Raw genomic sequence first — 16,661 nt, 5'->3', positions numbered from 1 at the left:
TGATGAATATTGCTAGCAAGAAAAATCTTAACAAAATGGAACTAAAACACCATTTTTCACACGCAATTCCAACTGTATTTACTATAAGGATAACAATGGTTATGCAATGCAATGCAATTAATTAATGCAATTAAAAATTCAGGTCGCTGTTAATATACCAATCAATATTTGCACTTGTTTTACAATAGAACCCCTTGATACTTTACTGCACTGAAACAGTCTAGTTTATGTATTACGTTTTTAAAATATACAAAATGTGATTAACTAGCTTTAGCTACTCTACGGTGTTGGCTAATATAAGATATCATACACGTCTGATAAAATTAGCTTGTGGTCAACTTTTTGAGTCATGTAATCTCTAAATTTCATAAGACTGCATGTTCAGACCCATTACTGCTTACTTTGTATTTTTTATTTAATATATTTACCAATTTCCTCATACCTAGAAGAAGCACTTCTTAAAATAGTTCACTTCCCAGTATTTATTGCAAGACACTTGTTTCTTCAGAGGAGATTCGTTTGTTGGCAGTATAGAAATTCAAGTTTTGTAAAAGGTCACAAAAATGCAACACAGTTCACCAAAATCATTAGTAACAAAATCCAACAACAGCAATTCTCCACTCAAAATCCTAGCATGTTGAATATTTTACTCACAATAACTTTTTTCAAAAAAGACCATTTTTTTTCATTTGATTACATTTTACAGGGCTATTCTTATTGTCTCACATATGCTCAACCATTTTCATAATATTAGGGCCATGACAAATAAGATACCGTTATACTACAGTTGGTGAATCAGCAAATAATTAAGTATTTAATAAATAGTAGTCATTTATTCAATTTAGCTTAGAGTGTAAATTTGCACTTATTGACCTCAGACACAGCAGCCCTAACTGCAATTCCTGGAGCGAAGGAAACTACAGAGATGGGAATTCCTGACTTAATATTAATCCATAATATTCCATTTTATATTTTTATATTGTATATAATATCAGGGCCATGACAAATTCGATACCGTCATATTACAGTTTATATTTTATATTTAATTTATATATTATAAATAAAAAATTATTATTTATTTTGTTATTTTATATAATTTTATTATATAAATATATATATAAATAATTATAAAATAAATAAAAATAAAGCTGCTTAGATTCAGTTCATGGTCCTAAAATGATCCAGTCAATACAATTACTGGTACATTTATATTACAGTATAGCAGAGATTTGTATTTATAATATATAATAATTTATATTTATATTATAATATATTTTATTATTTTATATTTAAATGTAAAGTTTCCTTACTCCACACACCTGATAATAATCCCTCAAGAAAAAAAAACCAATAATAACTTCGTCACTTCAAACCACGATTGTTTGTGGGACACTGCTGTGTGCAATTGGCTGCCGCATTTCGCCCACAAAAAATACAGTCAATTCATTTTACAGTCTATTCTGTGAAGCGCTTTGAGACGTCTAGAAAATGTGAAAAGCGCTCTATCAAATGCAAGGATTATTATTATATTATTATATAATAAAATGACTTTTTTTTAAAAAAAATTCTTTACTCTTCATTGAGGTCAGCCTGCATTTTATTAGTCTATCAACTCAGCATCAGAGGATCATACACCTTCAATTACCATTCTTGCTTGATTTGCGAGGAGAATGGGCAGAAGAGGCCTTTTCAGACATCAATCTTTCCCATCTCTTTGCAGGAAAGCACTCATTTGATAACCAGACCGCTGCTGAGAACTTCTCATAGGAATCATGAGTGTAAAATCCTGTGAAGTAGTCCGAGAGAGCACTCGTGACACATTATATCACAAAAGAACAAAAAGAACAATCGCTTTTACTATATTATACTGTAAGTGTGCTTGTTAGATTTATCAATTGAAAAAGTACATTATATATAAACTGTGACACAAATAAATGTAACAAAGTTTACAGAAATAGGAATTTCATAACCTCATTCAAAATAAAATAGACCTACATTTTTACACAAATTTGCACATGCAGATTTCTTATCATACATTTATTCAGATCCGAAGTACTCTGCGTGGGTTTTTATTAAAAGGATTAAAAGGTGGAATTGTTGCCACTATCTTAGCGAAGGGTGCATGATGTTTATACTTCAAGGCTGCTTCCCCACTTTGAGGATATCTAAAAAAAAAGAAACTCCAAGTCAATCAAGATCAACCTCTGTACTTTATTAATTCAGGTATACCAAGTTATTCTTAATTTGAAATAATTATTTTCTTCTTTAGAATGTCAAACCACAAACAGCATTAGAAAGCAAGATTCAGAAACTGAATTTGAGAAAATAATTTTTTTTAAAAATCACACAGCCACTAATACTTCATCTAAAATCAATCTGAATGATAATTTTGATCCCAAATAACAGCTCTGTGTACAGATTGAAAACATCTTAGATACATTCAAATCCCAGCTTCACTTTCCTGATTAAAGTGAAGCTGGGTCTTCCACCAGTCTTCTCCACAGAAGGAAGGAAAAATACTCCAGATCACTTATCACCAATAGAAGCACACTTTTTCTCAACCAACGATCAGGATTGGCTGTGGTCCTATGTCCTTAATATAGCTGCCAGCAGGATACCACTTTCTTTTCTGGATGTGAAGATTGTGGTTTGAAGCTCCATTTGGGTCTTGAGCTCATTCACTAGAGTAATATGCCAGTCAAGTACTGCGAGAATGCTGCATCCCAGCTCGGATGCACATCTTTGACTATCCAGCGCTTTGGGACAACAACAACTTGCATTTATATAGTGCCCTTCATGTGGGGTACTGTCCCGGAACGCTTCACAGTGGCAGAGTCTGACAATGTGAAAGGTGCTATACAAATGTAATCTGTTGCAATTGTTGAATTGTTGGTGCTATTGTTGGAAATGCCGTTCTTTGCACAAGACATTAAACCAAGTTCCCATCTGCCTATTCTTAATGTGGACGTTAAAAGATCCCTGAGAAAAATAATTCTGTTTATTTCCTGGTTGCAATTGAAACTTCGCTGTAGGCAATAAGTTGTCTTCATGAAGTACAGTGTTTCTATCAGTAGATGGCAGTACTGCTTTTTGTAAAACTGATTTGCAATTAATTCCACACATTTTGTAGACATCTACAAAATCCCACTTCATTCATTTGAAGGTAGACAGCAGTTTGAACTTTGAGGCTGATCACCTCAGTTATGGTTTGTACACTATACTACAGACCTACTTGTATTGTTACCATATAACTTTTTCATTATACATAACTGCTTTCCGTTGCTTGAAATTATAGCTAGAACAAGAACAGAATATGAAAACGATAAGCAAGATTCGAAAGGTTAACTACTTACCCAGTCCCATACATTTGGTCTGCAGTTGGTGAAAATGTTCTGAAGTCACCTTGGGTGGCTGGCCATAGCCACTTATCCGTATGAAGATTTGGACGACTAAAGACAAGAAAATGAATACTTATTATTGGTACTGGGGCTAAAGAAATCAAATGGAACTGAAATTTAATGTGAGGTAAGAGTTATTTAGGTCATTAAACTATAAGTCCAAAAATTTAAGGTACAATTTTAAAACTTACAAATCTAGTCATACCAGAATTACTAAACACGTAGTAATGTTTTTACTATCATTTAGTAAAATTGTCTTCTAAAAATGTAAATGAGCAGAAAAAATTAAAAAGCTAAATCCTACGTTTTCACAATCAATACACTGTTTTATCCTTTTAATCCTTTTTAATGAATGTATTAAAAAGCTAAACCTCAGATTTGATTTTACAATACTGTATTTAGCACAATAGTCACATATAGTCTAAAAGCCTTGACTCCTGACAACTAAATGTCATGATTAGATGCAAATTATCAAGAGCTGAGGCTTTGGAACTTCAGAGTGCATGTTGGATCATGCTGGAGTTTAACCAGCTAAAACCTCATAGCTTGCCATTGAAAGAGCCCTATCTGGCAAGCTTTCCTGCTGCTTGCCAAGCTAGGACTACACTACCCATACCCGTTTGGGCTCACAAAGGCAGACCAGAAAGGTTAACAGGAGCTGAGTGGGAAGAATCCTTGCTCACAGCTACTGGTCTGCCTTTCCAAGTCCTTTCAATGAACCAGGCTGGCTGGTCAGTCAACAACAGTGCTCTTGAGCACTGCAAACCCACCTGGCTCAGGAACGCGACCACCATGACTGCTGCAGAGGATTAACCCGATTCTGACATTATGTTGCCCTCTCCACCCCCTCCCGATAATTTTTACATATCCAATATGGAGTATTTATACATATTAAATGCTATGGTTTTAAACATGTTATTTTTTCCTCAACTGAGATTTATTTCAGCTTTTTCATTTCTTTAAGATTTCTAATTCCAAAATTGTTTTCTTTTGTTGTTCTGGGTCTTATCTGGTGTTAAACAAACATCAAATTCCTCTCGTCTTTGAAAACGTACACTAATGCCACTATAAGAATTGCACAGCAAAACAAAATAGGATAAGGTAAGGATAGTCATACTGGTGCTTCAATTTGAAATTTTTAAATACGTACTGAGTTACATCTTGGTATTGTTTTGGAGCTTGGGTTCGAACCATTGTGAAGGGGGTAAATTCAGCATGAGGGTTGTCCACATTCTCTGTATTAATACCACCAAAACAGCCACTATCAACAAAAAACAATGACACTCAGGTTACTCCAAATTTACCATCTGTTAAAATTACTAGCAATTATGTTATGTTACATTAAGAGTGCCTTACCTATAGAGTGGGATCTGATGAATTCTGGGAAAAGGGCTTGAGCTGGAAATGGTAAAAGTTAATTTGTGATTTTAAAGTATTAAAGTCAAGCTCTTAAAGCCTTTATTTTTTATTCATAGAATAAACCAAATTTCTAAGGTCCTCTCACACAATGAAAAGTTCAATAATAAGTGAACATTTAGACAATTTTTAAACTAATTTTACTTTTGCAATTTTCTAAATTCTCAACAGATTTAATATCCAAGATGTATCAATAGAGTTGCAATTTTCTTTAAAAAGTACTTACTGGCACAATGTAAGAGATTTGTTTGTGAGGTCAAGTTGATTAATCCTAATGTACTTGGGTAAACAGAATGTGTCATCTTGGATGGATGTGGGTTCAAGCCCAACGTTGTGACTTTGAGGTCAGTCTAGGCTGATGCTGCAATGGTGGGGTTGTGTGGCATTGTCAAATGTCTTTCAGATGAGACATTAAACCGAGGTTCAGTCTGCTGATTCAGATGGATATTAATTTAGACCCATGTATTATTCAAAATGAAATGGGAGTTTATCCTGGTGTCCAAGCCAACAAACCCCCAGATAAAATTGGTCATTCGTTTCATGACTGCTTGTGGGAAATTGCTCTGCGTAAATTGGTTGCTGCGTTTGCCTACATAATAGTCACAAAACTTTATAGTAAATCCTATGAAGTGCTTTAAGACCACTCAGGAATGTAATAAGGCTCTATATAAAATGCCAGAATTATTATATTACTTTACTCACAATGTGATTGGTTTGGTTACGTTATTCAGGGGCCGAGATTGAAATTTGTCCCAGATTCCAAATCCAGTAATAGCCTAGGAAAAAGTGCAAACAATTGAAAGTAATCCATGGCTGCAATTTATTTACATGTTAGCTACACAAATTCACACAAATAAGGTAGTTGAAAATAATGCATACATGAGTATTAGCCTGGCTCAGTTGTGGGTTCAAGCCTCACACTGGGACTTGAATCCACAACTGGGTTCAAGCATTACACTGGAGTATCATATTAGACTATGAGTCAGATAGTCTAAAATGACACTTCAATGCAATGCTGTAGGTCAATCTATTTTGTCAGAGGTGCCATCCTTCGGATGAGAATTTAACACAGGAATTGTCTGCCAGTTCTGGTGGATGTTAAACATCCCATGGCACTATTCAAAAAGGGAATTTCTCCCAATGTCGTGGCCAGCAACGCCACCCCACCCCCCAAATAAAATTGCATTTAGTTATGTTGAATTGGAGGTTACAGGAATATTGTTCCCCTGTGGAACACTGATAATGTTCTTTCATTCAATTCCTTAAAGACACAGGCCCTAAGGTTTTTTTAATAAAACTTTAAAATGCTCAAATTCATGTAGTCACTGCAGTGGCAAAGGCTGCGTCAATTGATGAATTGTTTTAGATTTTAGGACACTCAGCATTCCTACGCTTCTGAAAGCATAGTAAAAATTATGAGCAAACAGGAAGCAAAACCAATTTAAATTGTAATAAAAACTTTTAAAGAGGAACTCATGCAATTGTAGATGGTACATTGAAAAATGACACAATTGACATTTTTTGCGTAGATGCAATTCTCACTATGTGGCTCACAAAGAGTTACTGGTGTTTGTTACCCACCTACCTGCTATCTGCTATCTTCATTAGACAATGCTAGCAGTTGTCAAACGAAGCTGTCTAATTTCTATGGGAGTGGTAAACAGAGTCCTTTGGGGCTGAGCGATGTATAAGTTTGAGCTTGTGGAGGTTGGAGATAGGGAGACTGGGAAGGAGAATATTGGAATATTGGAGACTAAAGTTGAAAGTGTGAGTGAATGCTTCAGTTGCAGAGGAGGTGCGATAGGGAATTAAGTCCACAATGCTCCAATTAGAATAAATCAATTTTGGTCAAGTACCACATCTAGGGTTTGAAGCACAGATGTTTTGACCAGGTGTCTGACACATGTGGAAACCCATCACCACGTTGTGAGTCAGCCTGCCTCAGTGGTAGCACTCTCTCTCTGTTAAAAGGTTGTGGGTTCAAGCTCCATGTCAGGACTTGGAATCACATTGTTGAAGCTGACACTTCAATGCAGTGCTGAAGGTATGTTGGACTGTGACAGCTAATCCTTGCTGTCATATCTCATATCTGCTATCCTTCGGATGAGATATTTAACCAAATTATTATTATTTAAAATAATAATAATTTGGTCACTTAACCCATGACTGTTTGTGGGACACTGCTGTGCATAATTGGCTGCTGCGTTTCGCCCACAAAACATGTAGTCAATTAATTTCACAGTATATTCTGCGAAGCGCTTTAAGACATGTAGAAGACATGATAAGGCACTGTATCAAATGCAAGGATTATTATTTTATTATTAAGTCTAACCATGTCTGTCTCTTCAAGTGAACTGTGTAGATCTCCTGGTGTTCTAGCCAACAATCCCCGAAATTTAGCGTCAGCTTGGCTCAGCGGTAGCACTCGCCACTGAGTCAGAAAGTTGTGGGTTTGAATTCCATATCGGGACTTTAACCCACAATCTAGCCTGAAACTCCAATGCAATGCTGAAGGTGTGTTGCATCGTCGGAGATCTTTTGGTTGAGATATTAAACCGAGATGTGGACGTTTGAGATCTAATGGCGCTATTTGAAAAGAGAAGGGAGTTCTTCCGGTGTCCTGGCTAACAGTCCCGCAAAACAAAATTGGGCATTCATTTCAAGGCTGTTCGCAATTGTGCTGCCGCATTTGTCTACATATGTACTGTTACTCCACAGTAAATCCTGTGAAGTGCTTTAAGGCATCCTTCCAATGTGGTAAGGCACTATACCAAATGCAAGGATTATTATTATTATAAAATTGGTCTCTCACTCCATGGTTGTTTGTGGTACATTGCTGTGTACCGACCGGATGGGTTACATCCAAAAAATACATAATCCAACCAACTACATTATATTCTGTGAAGCGCTCGGAGATGTCGCGACAACGTGATAAGGTACTATATCAAATGTAAGGATTAATTATTAAGAGAATCCAAACTAAAAGTAAGAGTTCTATTCTTTACACCAATATATGGAAATTTCAGAAATGTTTATTGGACTGGAATGCACACTCTCTTCCTGGGGGAGGCATCCTGCTTACCTAATCCCAGAGAGTATTAGCTGCAAGTTAATAAGATTCAAGACTGGGGACCCCAGCATGTGCATTGGGGTACTGCCGGTATCTAACTAGCTAAAACTGCATAGCTTGCCATTGATAGCACCGTCTGGCAAGCTTTCCCACTGCTTGTCCAGCTAGGACCCCCTACTATTAGGACTTGGCTTACAGGGTTAACAGCAGCTGAGTGGTAAAGGTCTCTGCGCCACTGGATTGGTCTGTCCTTCTAAGTGTTGCCAATGAGCCAAGCTGGCTGTGCTGCCACCTGCAGTCCTCTGAAATACTGTGGACAAAACAGCTGAGAGGAGGTGGAGGAGGATAGAATGGTCCACAGTGTTGAAGGCAGCATATAGGTCAAGGAGGACGAGGAGACAGGAGCCTTGGTCACAGATTTGTAACTTTGACCAAGGTTGTTTCTATGCTGTGGGAAGCACAGAAACCCAATTTGAGTGGTTCGTAGAGGGAGTGGTGATAGAGGAAGGAGCAAAGCTGGAAAGGAAAGGAGGTTGGAGATGGGGTGATTTCAAACATAAAAAAGGACAATTCATGTAAATACTTACTTGCCATTGTTGAGTAGTTGGTTCGTATCTATTCGCATTAGAACTTAGCGTGACACGGTCAGTCTTCTTTTCCTGCGTTGCATCTGGTGGTTTGATTTTAGGTGGCAACTTGGCGTCCCAATGAACGTCCTCATAACTCCTGTACATTTACATAAATTACAAATGAACATACAGAATACGTAAATGCCCTCAGTGAATATAATAAGTACAGCTATAAATTGACAAACATGCCACAGGTAACACATTAAAATGAAATTTATTTGCAAGAACTAGTAAGTAAAATTCCAACCCAATCATTTATAACCTGCAGTTTCAATTTAGAAATTCCTTAAGAATCAATTTAGAAATAGTAAACTTCTGAAACTCAACCCTGCCTTAACTTGTCACCACTATTTAATTCGCCAAGCTATCAATATCCTAGCGATTTCCCATGCAAAATGTTAATAAGAGGCTCCGCTTGTCACTCCACTTAACACGTCGTATTCCAGAATGTAGTACTTACAAAATAAAATTGATTACTTATCCTATAAGATGGCTTTGTGCATCACAGAGGCCTCCCGCTCTACCGTGACTCGTGCGAGCACCCGTCGGAAATTGGGTGCACATTATCAAATGCATTGCAAAGGCCTCTGGTCTATTGGAAGGCTGCACCATGGCCTCCTGTCCCCCTCCCGGCCTCTGTGATGTATTTGAACGTGCACGCCCAACCTCTGCCAAGCCACAGCACTCCTTGTGGCCCGAGAAGGACTATCCCTAACTCGCCAGCCGGGTAACATCATCGCATTGAGCTCTTTTCCCTTGGTGGGATGAGTTATCTGGAGTTTACAGTATGAATTACAAGAATATAATAATCCTTGCATTTGAAATAGCATTTTTCATGTCTTCTAGACGTCTCAAAGCTCTACACAGAATATACTGTAAAGCGAATTGACTGTGTATTTGTGGGCGAAATGCGGCAGCCAATTGCGCACAGCAGTGTCCCATAAACCGTCGTGGATTGAAGTGATCAATTCATTATTTATTTTTTTCTTGAGGGATTATTATTAGGCGTGTGGAGTAAGGAAATTTGCCCAAGGTTTCGCCCTACCGGGAATCGAACCCAGGTCTCTTGGTTGCGAGGTGAGTGCTTGAACCACTGAGCTACAGGACTCCACTATACAGGAAGCACTTCTACCCCCCACCCCACACCATTGTCAACACTGTTTTTCATGATTTTTATCTTCTTGCTTATGGTCAATGAATTCCACAGAAGGCAGCCATTTGGCCCATCAAGTCTGTGTAGAGTAAGCTGCACTTTCAATCTACTGTCCTGCAGTCAATCCACGACTGTTGTATGGTTTTCCCTCACAAAATATACAGTCAATTGACTTTGCAGTATATTCTGTGAAGCGCTTCGAGATGTCTCAAAGACATGATGCAAGGATTATTATTAAAAACAAACCTTTAGATAAAAAACTTCCGGATCCTTCACTACAGCTTCATTATAATCCTTTACTAAATGTCATTTTCAACATGGTTTGTCTGATTTTTGATAGTGGGACTCACTGGACTGGTGCAAATCATTTATTAACATTAGCACAAGTGTATTTTCTAGGCAATGTTTAAAGGAGAGCTCTAAAATTTCTCCATGTAGTTCAGACTAATGTTGAATGCACAACGTAACTGCTCATATTTACATGAGGATACTGAATTGATACACAGTTTAACTGCTTCACATCTAGGAAGTTAACATTTATAGTATTTCATCAACAATGTAGCATTGATCAGCACTGCGTTTATTTCTTATCTGCCATCCTTCTATTTCTACAGCACTGAACAGGGAGATATAACTCCATCTAGTGACCACAATGTGAAAAGAGTGCATATACAGTAACGCTGAATATATAATTCAGTCAGTTTTAACTTGATGTTCTTAAAGAAACTCATTTTAGGCTACACTAGTTATTAGTAGCCCCAGTCAATCAATTTTCAGAGCCGGGGGGGAAGCAGAGCCGTAGAGCTTCAAAGCAAGCGCTGTCTGGCAAGATTTCTCACTGCTTGTCCAGCTAGGACCACCCTACCTGTTAGGCCTTTGGCTTGCAGGGTTAACAGGAGCTGAGTAGGAAGAGTCCTGCTCCTATTGACTGGTCTGCCCTTCAGCAGTGCCCTGGAGTACTGCAAATCCACCTGATTCAGGAACTGGACTACCAGGACCGTCACAGAGGGCTGACTCGATTTTGACATTCCTTTGCCAAACACATTGGATTCAGTTATTCTCCAAGTAAACCCCACTTATCTCCCCTCCAAGGAGGATAGTCACTAGTTGGCCATTTGACATCCGACGAGGACCTTTATAGTGCAGCTTGTGACGCGCTAGCCACCTTGATGTTCTCGAGGTAAAAATCCAATGCACCAGCTGCTTAATCCAGGTCCTCACATGAGGAGCTTTGGCAAATAGGTGTGCCCGCTGTGAAGCCAACACGGCGTCTGCCTCCAGGGTGCTCAGTGACAGGTCAGTGCCAGAGCCATCCCTTCCTGCAGTCGCTTCCCGTATTTGCCACAAATCTACTTCACTGCTTAACCCTGGACTTTGAGACTGGAGGTTGCCTCTCCGCTGCATCCCCAGGAGCTTAGATCCAAAAGGAGTACTCTTTGCAACCTTTGCAACCCCATTGGGACCTTGGTGTACCTGAACTGAGACGAGCACAATCAGAGTCCTTCGCCCCTTCTCTGGTTTGAAACCATAACCTTCTGATTAAGAGGCAAGAATACTATCAACCGGCCCAGGCTGACACATATCCACTTTCAAAGAATTATAGAATCATAGAATCTTACAGCACAGAAGGAAGCCATTCGGCCTATCGTGCCTATGCCGGGTCTTCAAAAGAGTGAACAAATACTCCCACTACCCCACTCTTAGTCCACAGCCTTGCAAATTTTTCCTTTTTAAGTACCTATCTAAATCCCTTTTGAAAGCTATTATCGAATCTGCTTTCACCACCCTTTAAGGCAAATGCAGTTCAGACTGTAAAAACTCTCTGGGTTAAAACAATTCTCCTTGTCTCTTCTCTTTTGACAATTATCTTAAATCTGTATTCTCTGATCATTGATCCACCCACCAGAGGAAACAGTTTCTACCTATCTACCCTATCAAAACACTTATATTAAATCTCTGCTCTAAGAAGAATAATGTCTCTCTAGTCTTTCCACACAAGTGTAGTCCCTCATCCCTACAATTCTGCAGAATTTATTCCAAAACCAACCAAAATGCTTGTAAAATTTGAAAGCGAGGCCTATAAAACAATTTACAATATTGTAGCATTAATAACTTCTCTGAAAATAATGCATTTTTGTCAAGCATCTTAGAATTAATTATTGCGTGGTAACTAGAGACTAGGGCATTACGTATCGTCACCATCACCTTAAAATGAGCATTATCCTAAAATTCATCATCATAGATGAACAGAATCTCTTATCCTCACCTTTGGGTCATTGATGTGTACATATATTTCCTTGCTATCAGGTCTCTCTCAATATCAGATCCATCACCTGGAACCTATAACTCAATGCATACAAAATACACTGCTCAATATTCCACATTTTACAGCATGATAAATAAAACCACATAACTGCAACCACTAAATGGTTATCTGAAAAAACAATAGTACAGGGTGTCCACAAAGTCCTTTTACTCCTATTACAAAACAACGATATGTGACTGCTGAGGAGCTGGAACAAGCTGTCACTCCATACATATTGCGGAAAGTGTCACACCAAACATGGAGACAGATCAATATCTGCAATGAAAATGATGGCGCTCACACCGATCGTCTGATATAGTTAAAAACTTTTATTGAATACAATTAAGGATTTCTACATACAATTATCAACATTTTTCCATGTGTTTCAGTGGTCATTGAACTGTGTAAAACAAAATGACATAATAGGACTTTGTGAAGACCCTGTACATGTGATCTGACATTTTGCTGACTTGTCATACCTGTTCCGAAGGATCCACCACAAAGTTAAAATTATGGGTTTTAAAAGAGGAAGGTACTCGGGGAGATGATGGTGTAACCCTCACTGGACTTGTCCAACCTAAAAACGTAAAATAGAATTAAAATGCTCTACTTAATGTGTCACTATTCCATTTACTTCTCTTTCTTAGAACCCAGTTCTATGCAGTTTCATAACTGCCAACAGCCTTCTGCTATCTCACACAAATATGTGAAGAAGGTTGGGGGGGGGGGAGTGGCCGCAAGGAGGGAGGGCCCTCACTGACCATTTCTGAGCACCCTGGAGGTGGAGTCAGCTATTTGCCAAAGCCCCTCACATGAGGGTCTGGATTAATGTGAGGATGGTGGGGAGGCAAACACACTGATTGTCAATCTTGTCTTCATTCTGCATCCACATGAATGCATATTCCAGCAGGATCAATGGATAACAGTCAAGACAAGGAACCCTGACATTTTTTCATCTCCTGCCCAAGGGGCACTTAAGCCAATTGATGTGTTCCTGCCACCTTGGTTGAGATTGGCTGAGTAAGAGTCTGTGAATGTTAATTTTACAATAAATGTACAAGAAAATCCTATCTACAATATTTTTATAAACAACTTGATTATTAAAACAAATAAAAAATATAATGTTTCTGTTAAAAGATGTGCTGAATTTGTTATTTACAAATACAATATCAAAACTACCACTGGACAAGTTTACAAAACGCTGATTCTCAAAAAGTCAATGCAACATAAAATGACTTGTACTATGGCCTTAAGTCATATTACCATATGAACATGGTCTCTACTTAAACTACCATTCTGAATGCACATAGCAAACCAGATTTCACACCTTTGTTCAGCTTTGAATACATTTCCAGATCTCTTACAAAATAACTAACCATTGCTTCCAGCACAATAGCGAATCAGAGTGATAAACCTAATTTGTATATAGCTTCTCTGAATTGCACTTGCCAAGATGGACACATCTGTATATTAACAACTATGAATATGATAATCCTTGCATTTGATATAGTGCTTTATCACAGCTTTGAGACGTCTCAAAGCGCTTCACAGAACATACTGAAACGTAAATTGACTGTACATTTTGTGGGCGAAATGCGGCAGCCAGTTGCGCACAGCAGCGACCCACAAACAGACGTGGATTGAAGTGACCAACGTATTATTTTTTGAAGCCCTGGAAAAGTGATCCACCAATCGACTACCAATGGGTTCCTACTGACTGCTCAGTGCACAGAGGGGGTGCAGTTTGGGAAGTTGCCTGATGTTTCGCCCGGGAATCAAACCCAAACGGTCTCGCCTCGCCACGAGAGCTGCAGGACTGATATCATTTGGTCAGTCACTAAGGCACTGAACGGTCAGAAACATGACTGGCGGAGGGCAGCAATATCAGTAACTAAAACGGTAGTTGGATGGGGGCCACTGAAATACCCACTGACACCGGTTTGGGCACTTTAAATATTCTTTTGATGAAGATTGATTTATACCGCAGACCAGGAAATGAACCAAACTCCATTTTACGGGGTATTTGTGAGTGAGTGAGTGAGTGACCCCCTCCCTCCCTCCCTCCCCTCAAATAAACCTCGCGTCTCCCCCCCGAGGGCCCCGGGGCTCGGGCCCCGGCACATTACCTCCCTCCCTGGCTCGCAGGGCTGCGGTGGACACGGCCCGCGAGTTCCACTGCTTGTCGTCGGCCGTCTCGTACTCCAGGAAGGACGGGAAGTTGGGCGGCGTCTGCGAGCGGCCCGCGGGGTTGGGGGCGCGGTGGTTGGGCCTGACATCGCCGCTCAGGTCGACCAGGCTGGGGATGGCCTTCACCCCGGTCTCCAGGTCGGCGTCCGCGCCCGCGCTCACGAAGCCGGAGCAGGGGTCGACGAGCGGCACGTCGCGGCGGAGCGGGGCCAGCGGGTAGTTGTCGTCGGGCGCCTCGGCGAACGGGCTCCAGCGGGTGAAGGCGGCCTGGCGTTGGTCCAGGAAACTGGTGAAGTAATGCCGGTCCTCGGGCCCTCTGACGAAGGGCATCAGCGCGTGGGCCATGGCGGCGCCTGGTCCCCGAGAGCCGAGGGGCCGGGGTGGTGGTGGTGGCGGGGTTGACTCTCGACGCCGACCCTCCTGCACTGAACACCGACCGCCACTCGGGCCCACCCGAGAGGCCTCGAAGAGAGTTGAAGGGGGAAAAAGAAGGAAGGAAGGGAGGAAGGAAGCGGCCGAGCCGCGGGCAGCGGCCCAGGGCCCACGAGGCGCCGCTGCTAGACACCCGGGGCCATTAAAGCAAAGCGACCGATCAGCGCCTTCAGTCCTTTAACTGTTACTGACCTCGGCGCCGGCCGCCGCGCGCGTCTCCTCCCGTTGCCAAGCGACGCGGACATAAAGGAACCGACCCCGACCAACCAGAGGCTGGGAAATGATCCGCCTGAGGGAGGGGCACACAGTCACCGCCCCGCCCCCCAGCCGCCACTAGCTGCTAGGCAACCGTCTGCCCCGCCCCCCAGCCTGCACGGGCTGCTAGGCAACCGTGTGCCCCGCCCCCCCAGCCTGCACGGGCTGCTAGGCAACCGTGTGCCCCGCCCCCCAGCCTGCACGGGCTGCTAGGCAACCGTGTGCCCCGCCCCCCAGCCTGCACGGGCTGCTAGGCAACCGTGTGCCCCGCCCCCCAGCCTGCACGGGCTGCTAGGCAACCGCCTCGTCCAGTTGCTAAGCCATCTGCCTCCCCCCCGTGAACCGCCTGCCCTGTCCCAACGGTGTCACTCGTTGCCATGAAAGCGATCTCTTTAAACCCCGTTCCCCCGCCTTCTGGACCACCGTCTCCTCCATCTTCCCTCACTCCCTCTCTTCCCTCACTCCCTCTCTTCCCTCACTCCCTCTCTTCCCTCACTCCCTCTCTTCCCTCACTTTCCATCTTCCCTCACTCCCTCTCTTCCCTCACTCCCTCTCTTCCCTCACTCCCTCTCTTCCCTCACTTTCCATCTTCCCTCACTCCCTCTCTTCCCTCACTCCCTCTCTTTCCTCACTCCCTCTCTTCCCTCACTCCCCATCTTCCCTCACTCACTCTCTTCCCTCACTCCCTCTCTTCCCTCACTCACTCTCTTCCCTCACTCCCTCTCTTCCCTCACTTTCCATCTTCCCTCACTCCCTCTCTTCCCTCACTCCCTCTCTTCCCTCACTCCCTCTCTTCCCTCACTTTCCATCTTCCCTCACTCCCTCTCTTCCCTCACTCCCTCTCTTCCCTCACTCCCTCTCTTCCCTCACTTTCCATCTTCCCTCACTCCCTCTCTTCCCTCACTCCCTCTCTTCCCTCACTCCCTCTCTTCCCTCACTTTCCATCTTCCCTCACTCCCTCTCTTCCCTCACTCCCTCTCTTCCCTCACTTTCCATCTTCCCTCACTCCCTCTCTTCCCTCACTCCCTCTCTTCCCTCACTTTCCATCTTCCCTCACTCCCTCTCTTCCCTCACTCCCTCTCTTCCCTCACTTTCCATCTTCCCTCACTCCCTCTCTTCCCTCACTCCCTCTCTTCCCTCACTCCCTCTCTTCCCTCACTTTCCATCTTCCCTCACTCCCTCTCTTCCCTCACTCCCTCTCTTCCCTCACTCCCTCTCTTCCCTCACTTTCCATCTTCCCTCACTCCCTCTCTTCCCTCACTCCCTCTCTTCCCTCACTTTCCATCTTCCCTCACTCCCTCTCTTCCCTCACTCCCTCTCTTCCCTCACTTTCCATCTTCCCTCACTCCCTCTCTTCCCTCACTCCCTCTCTTCCCTCACTCCCTCTCTTCCCTCACTCCCTCTCTTCCCTCACTTTCCATCTTCCCTCACTCCCTCTCTTCCCTCACTCACTCTCTTCCCTCACTCCCTCTCTTCCCTCACTTTCCATCTTCCCTCACTCTCTCTCTTCCCTCACACTTCCCATCTTCCCGGCCATCAGTGGGGTTGGCAGTGGAGCCCTGTGTGACCCGCACAGTGAGTCGCGTTGCAAAAGAAACCGTTTGTATTGCATTCAGTAATAAATTATGGGTCATTGTTGGCCAGGCCCCCGGGAGAAACTCCCTTCTCCTTTTGAGTAGTGCTGTGGTGTCTTCTAACATCCACCTGAATAGGCAGACATCTGGTTTAACATCTTATCCGAAAGACTGTCCCAGGACAATATTTAAGAAGAGGATGGGATTTCTTTACCTTTCCGACTAGCAATACTCCAGATAAA

The 16,661-nt window shown here is 42.1% G+C and overlaps 1 protein-coding gene across 1 annotated transcript; it reads right to left on the bottom strand.

The window, feature by feature from the left end:
* Nucleotides 1-1,579: 1,579 nt before the first annotated feature.
* spata48 (spermatogenesis associated 48) lies at nucleotides 1,580-14,509 on the bottom strand. Its single transcript, XM_007897467.2, has 9 exons — nucleotides 14,098-14,509; nucleotides 12,451-12,548; nucleotides 11,933-12,006; nucleotides 8,472-8,610; nucleotides 5,517-5,590; nucleotides 4,755-4,796; nucleotides 4,549-4,659; nucleotides 3,354-3,449; nucleotides 1,580-2,165 (listed from the first exon to the last, which is right to left on the bottom strand). The coding sequence occupies exons 1-9, from the start codon at nucleotides 14,501-14,503 to the stop codon at nucleotides 2,042-2,044; spliced, it is 1,164 nt and encodes a 387-aa protein (XP_007895658.2). The 5' UTR covers nucleotides 14,504-14,509; the 3' UTR covers nucleotides 1,580-2,041.
* Nucleotides 14,510-16,661: the final 2,152 nt, after the last annotated feature.

The sequence above is a fragment of the Callorhinchus milii genome, unplaced genomic scaffold, assembly GCF_018977255.1.
Source record: "Callorhinchus milii isolate IMCB2004 unplaced genomic scaffold, IMCB_Cmil_1.0 Scaffold2, whole genome shotgun sequence".
Classification (NCBI taxonomy): domain Eukaryota; kingdom Metazoa; phylum Chordata; class Chondrichthyes; order Chimaeriformes; family Callorhinchidae; genus Callorhinchus; species Callorhinchus milii.
This window is presented reverse-complemented; position numbering and strand designations above follow the sequence as displayed.

What these genes read in the sequence shown, in the direction of transcription:
- spata48 (XM_007897467.2), bottom strand. Translation starts at nt 14,503, where the DNA reads ATGGCCCACGCGCTGATGCCCTTCGTCAGAGGGCCCGAGGACCGGCAT. An exon ending in CAACTACTCAACAATGGCAA is followed by an intron (nt 5,591 to 8,471) that starts GTAAGTATTTAC and finishes ACTTTTTCCTAG; the next exon opens with GCTATTACTGGATTTGGAAT. An exon ending in GTAACCAAACCAATCACATT is followed by an intron (nt 4,797 to 5,516) that starts GTGAGTAAAGTA and finishes TACCATTTCCAG; the next exon opens with CTCAAGCCCTTTTCCCAGAA.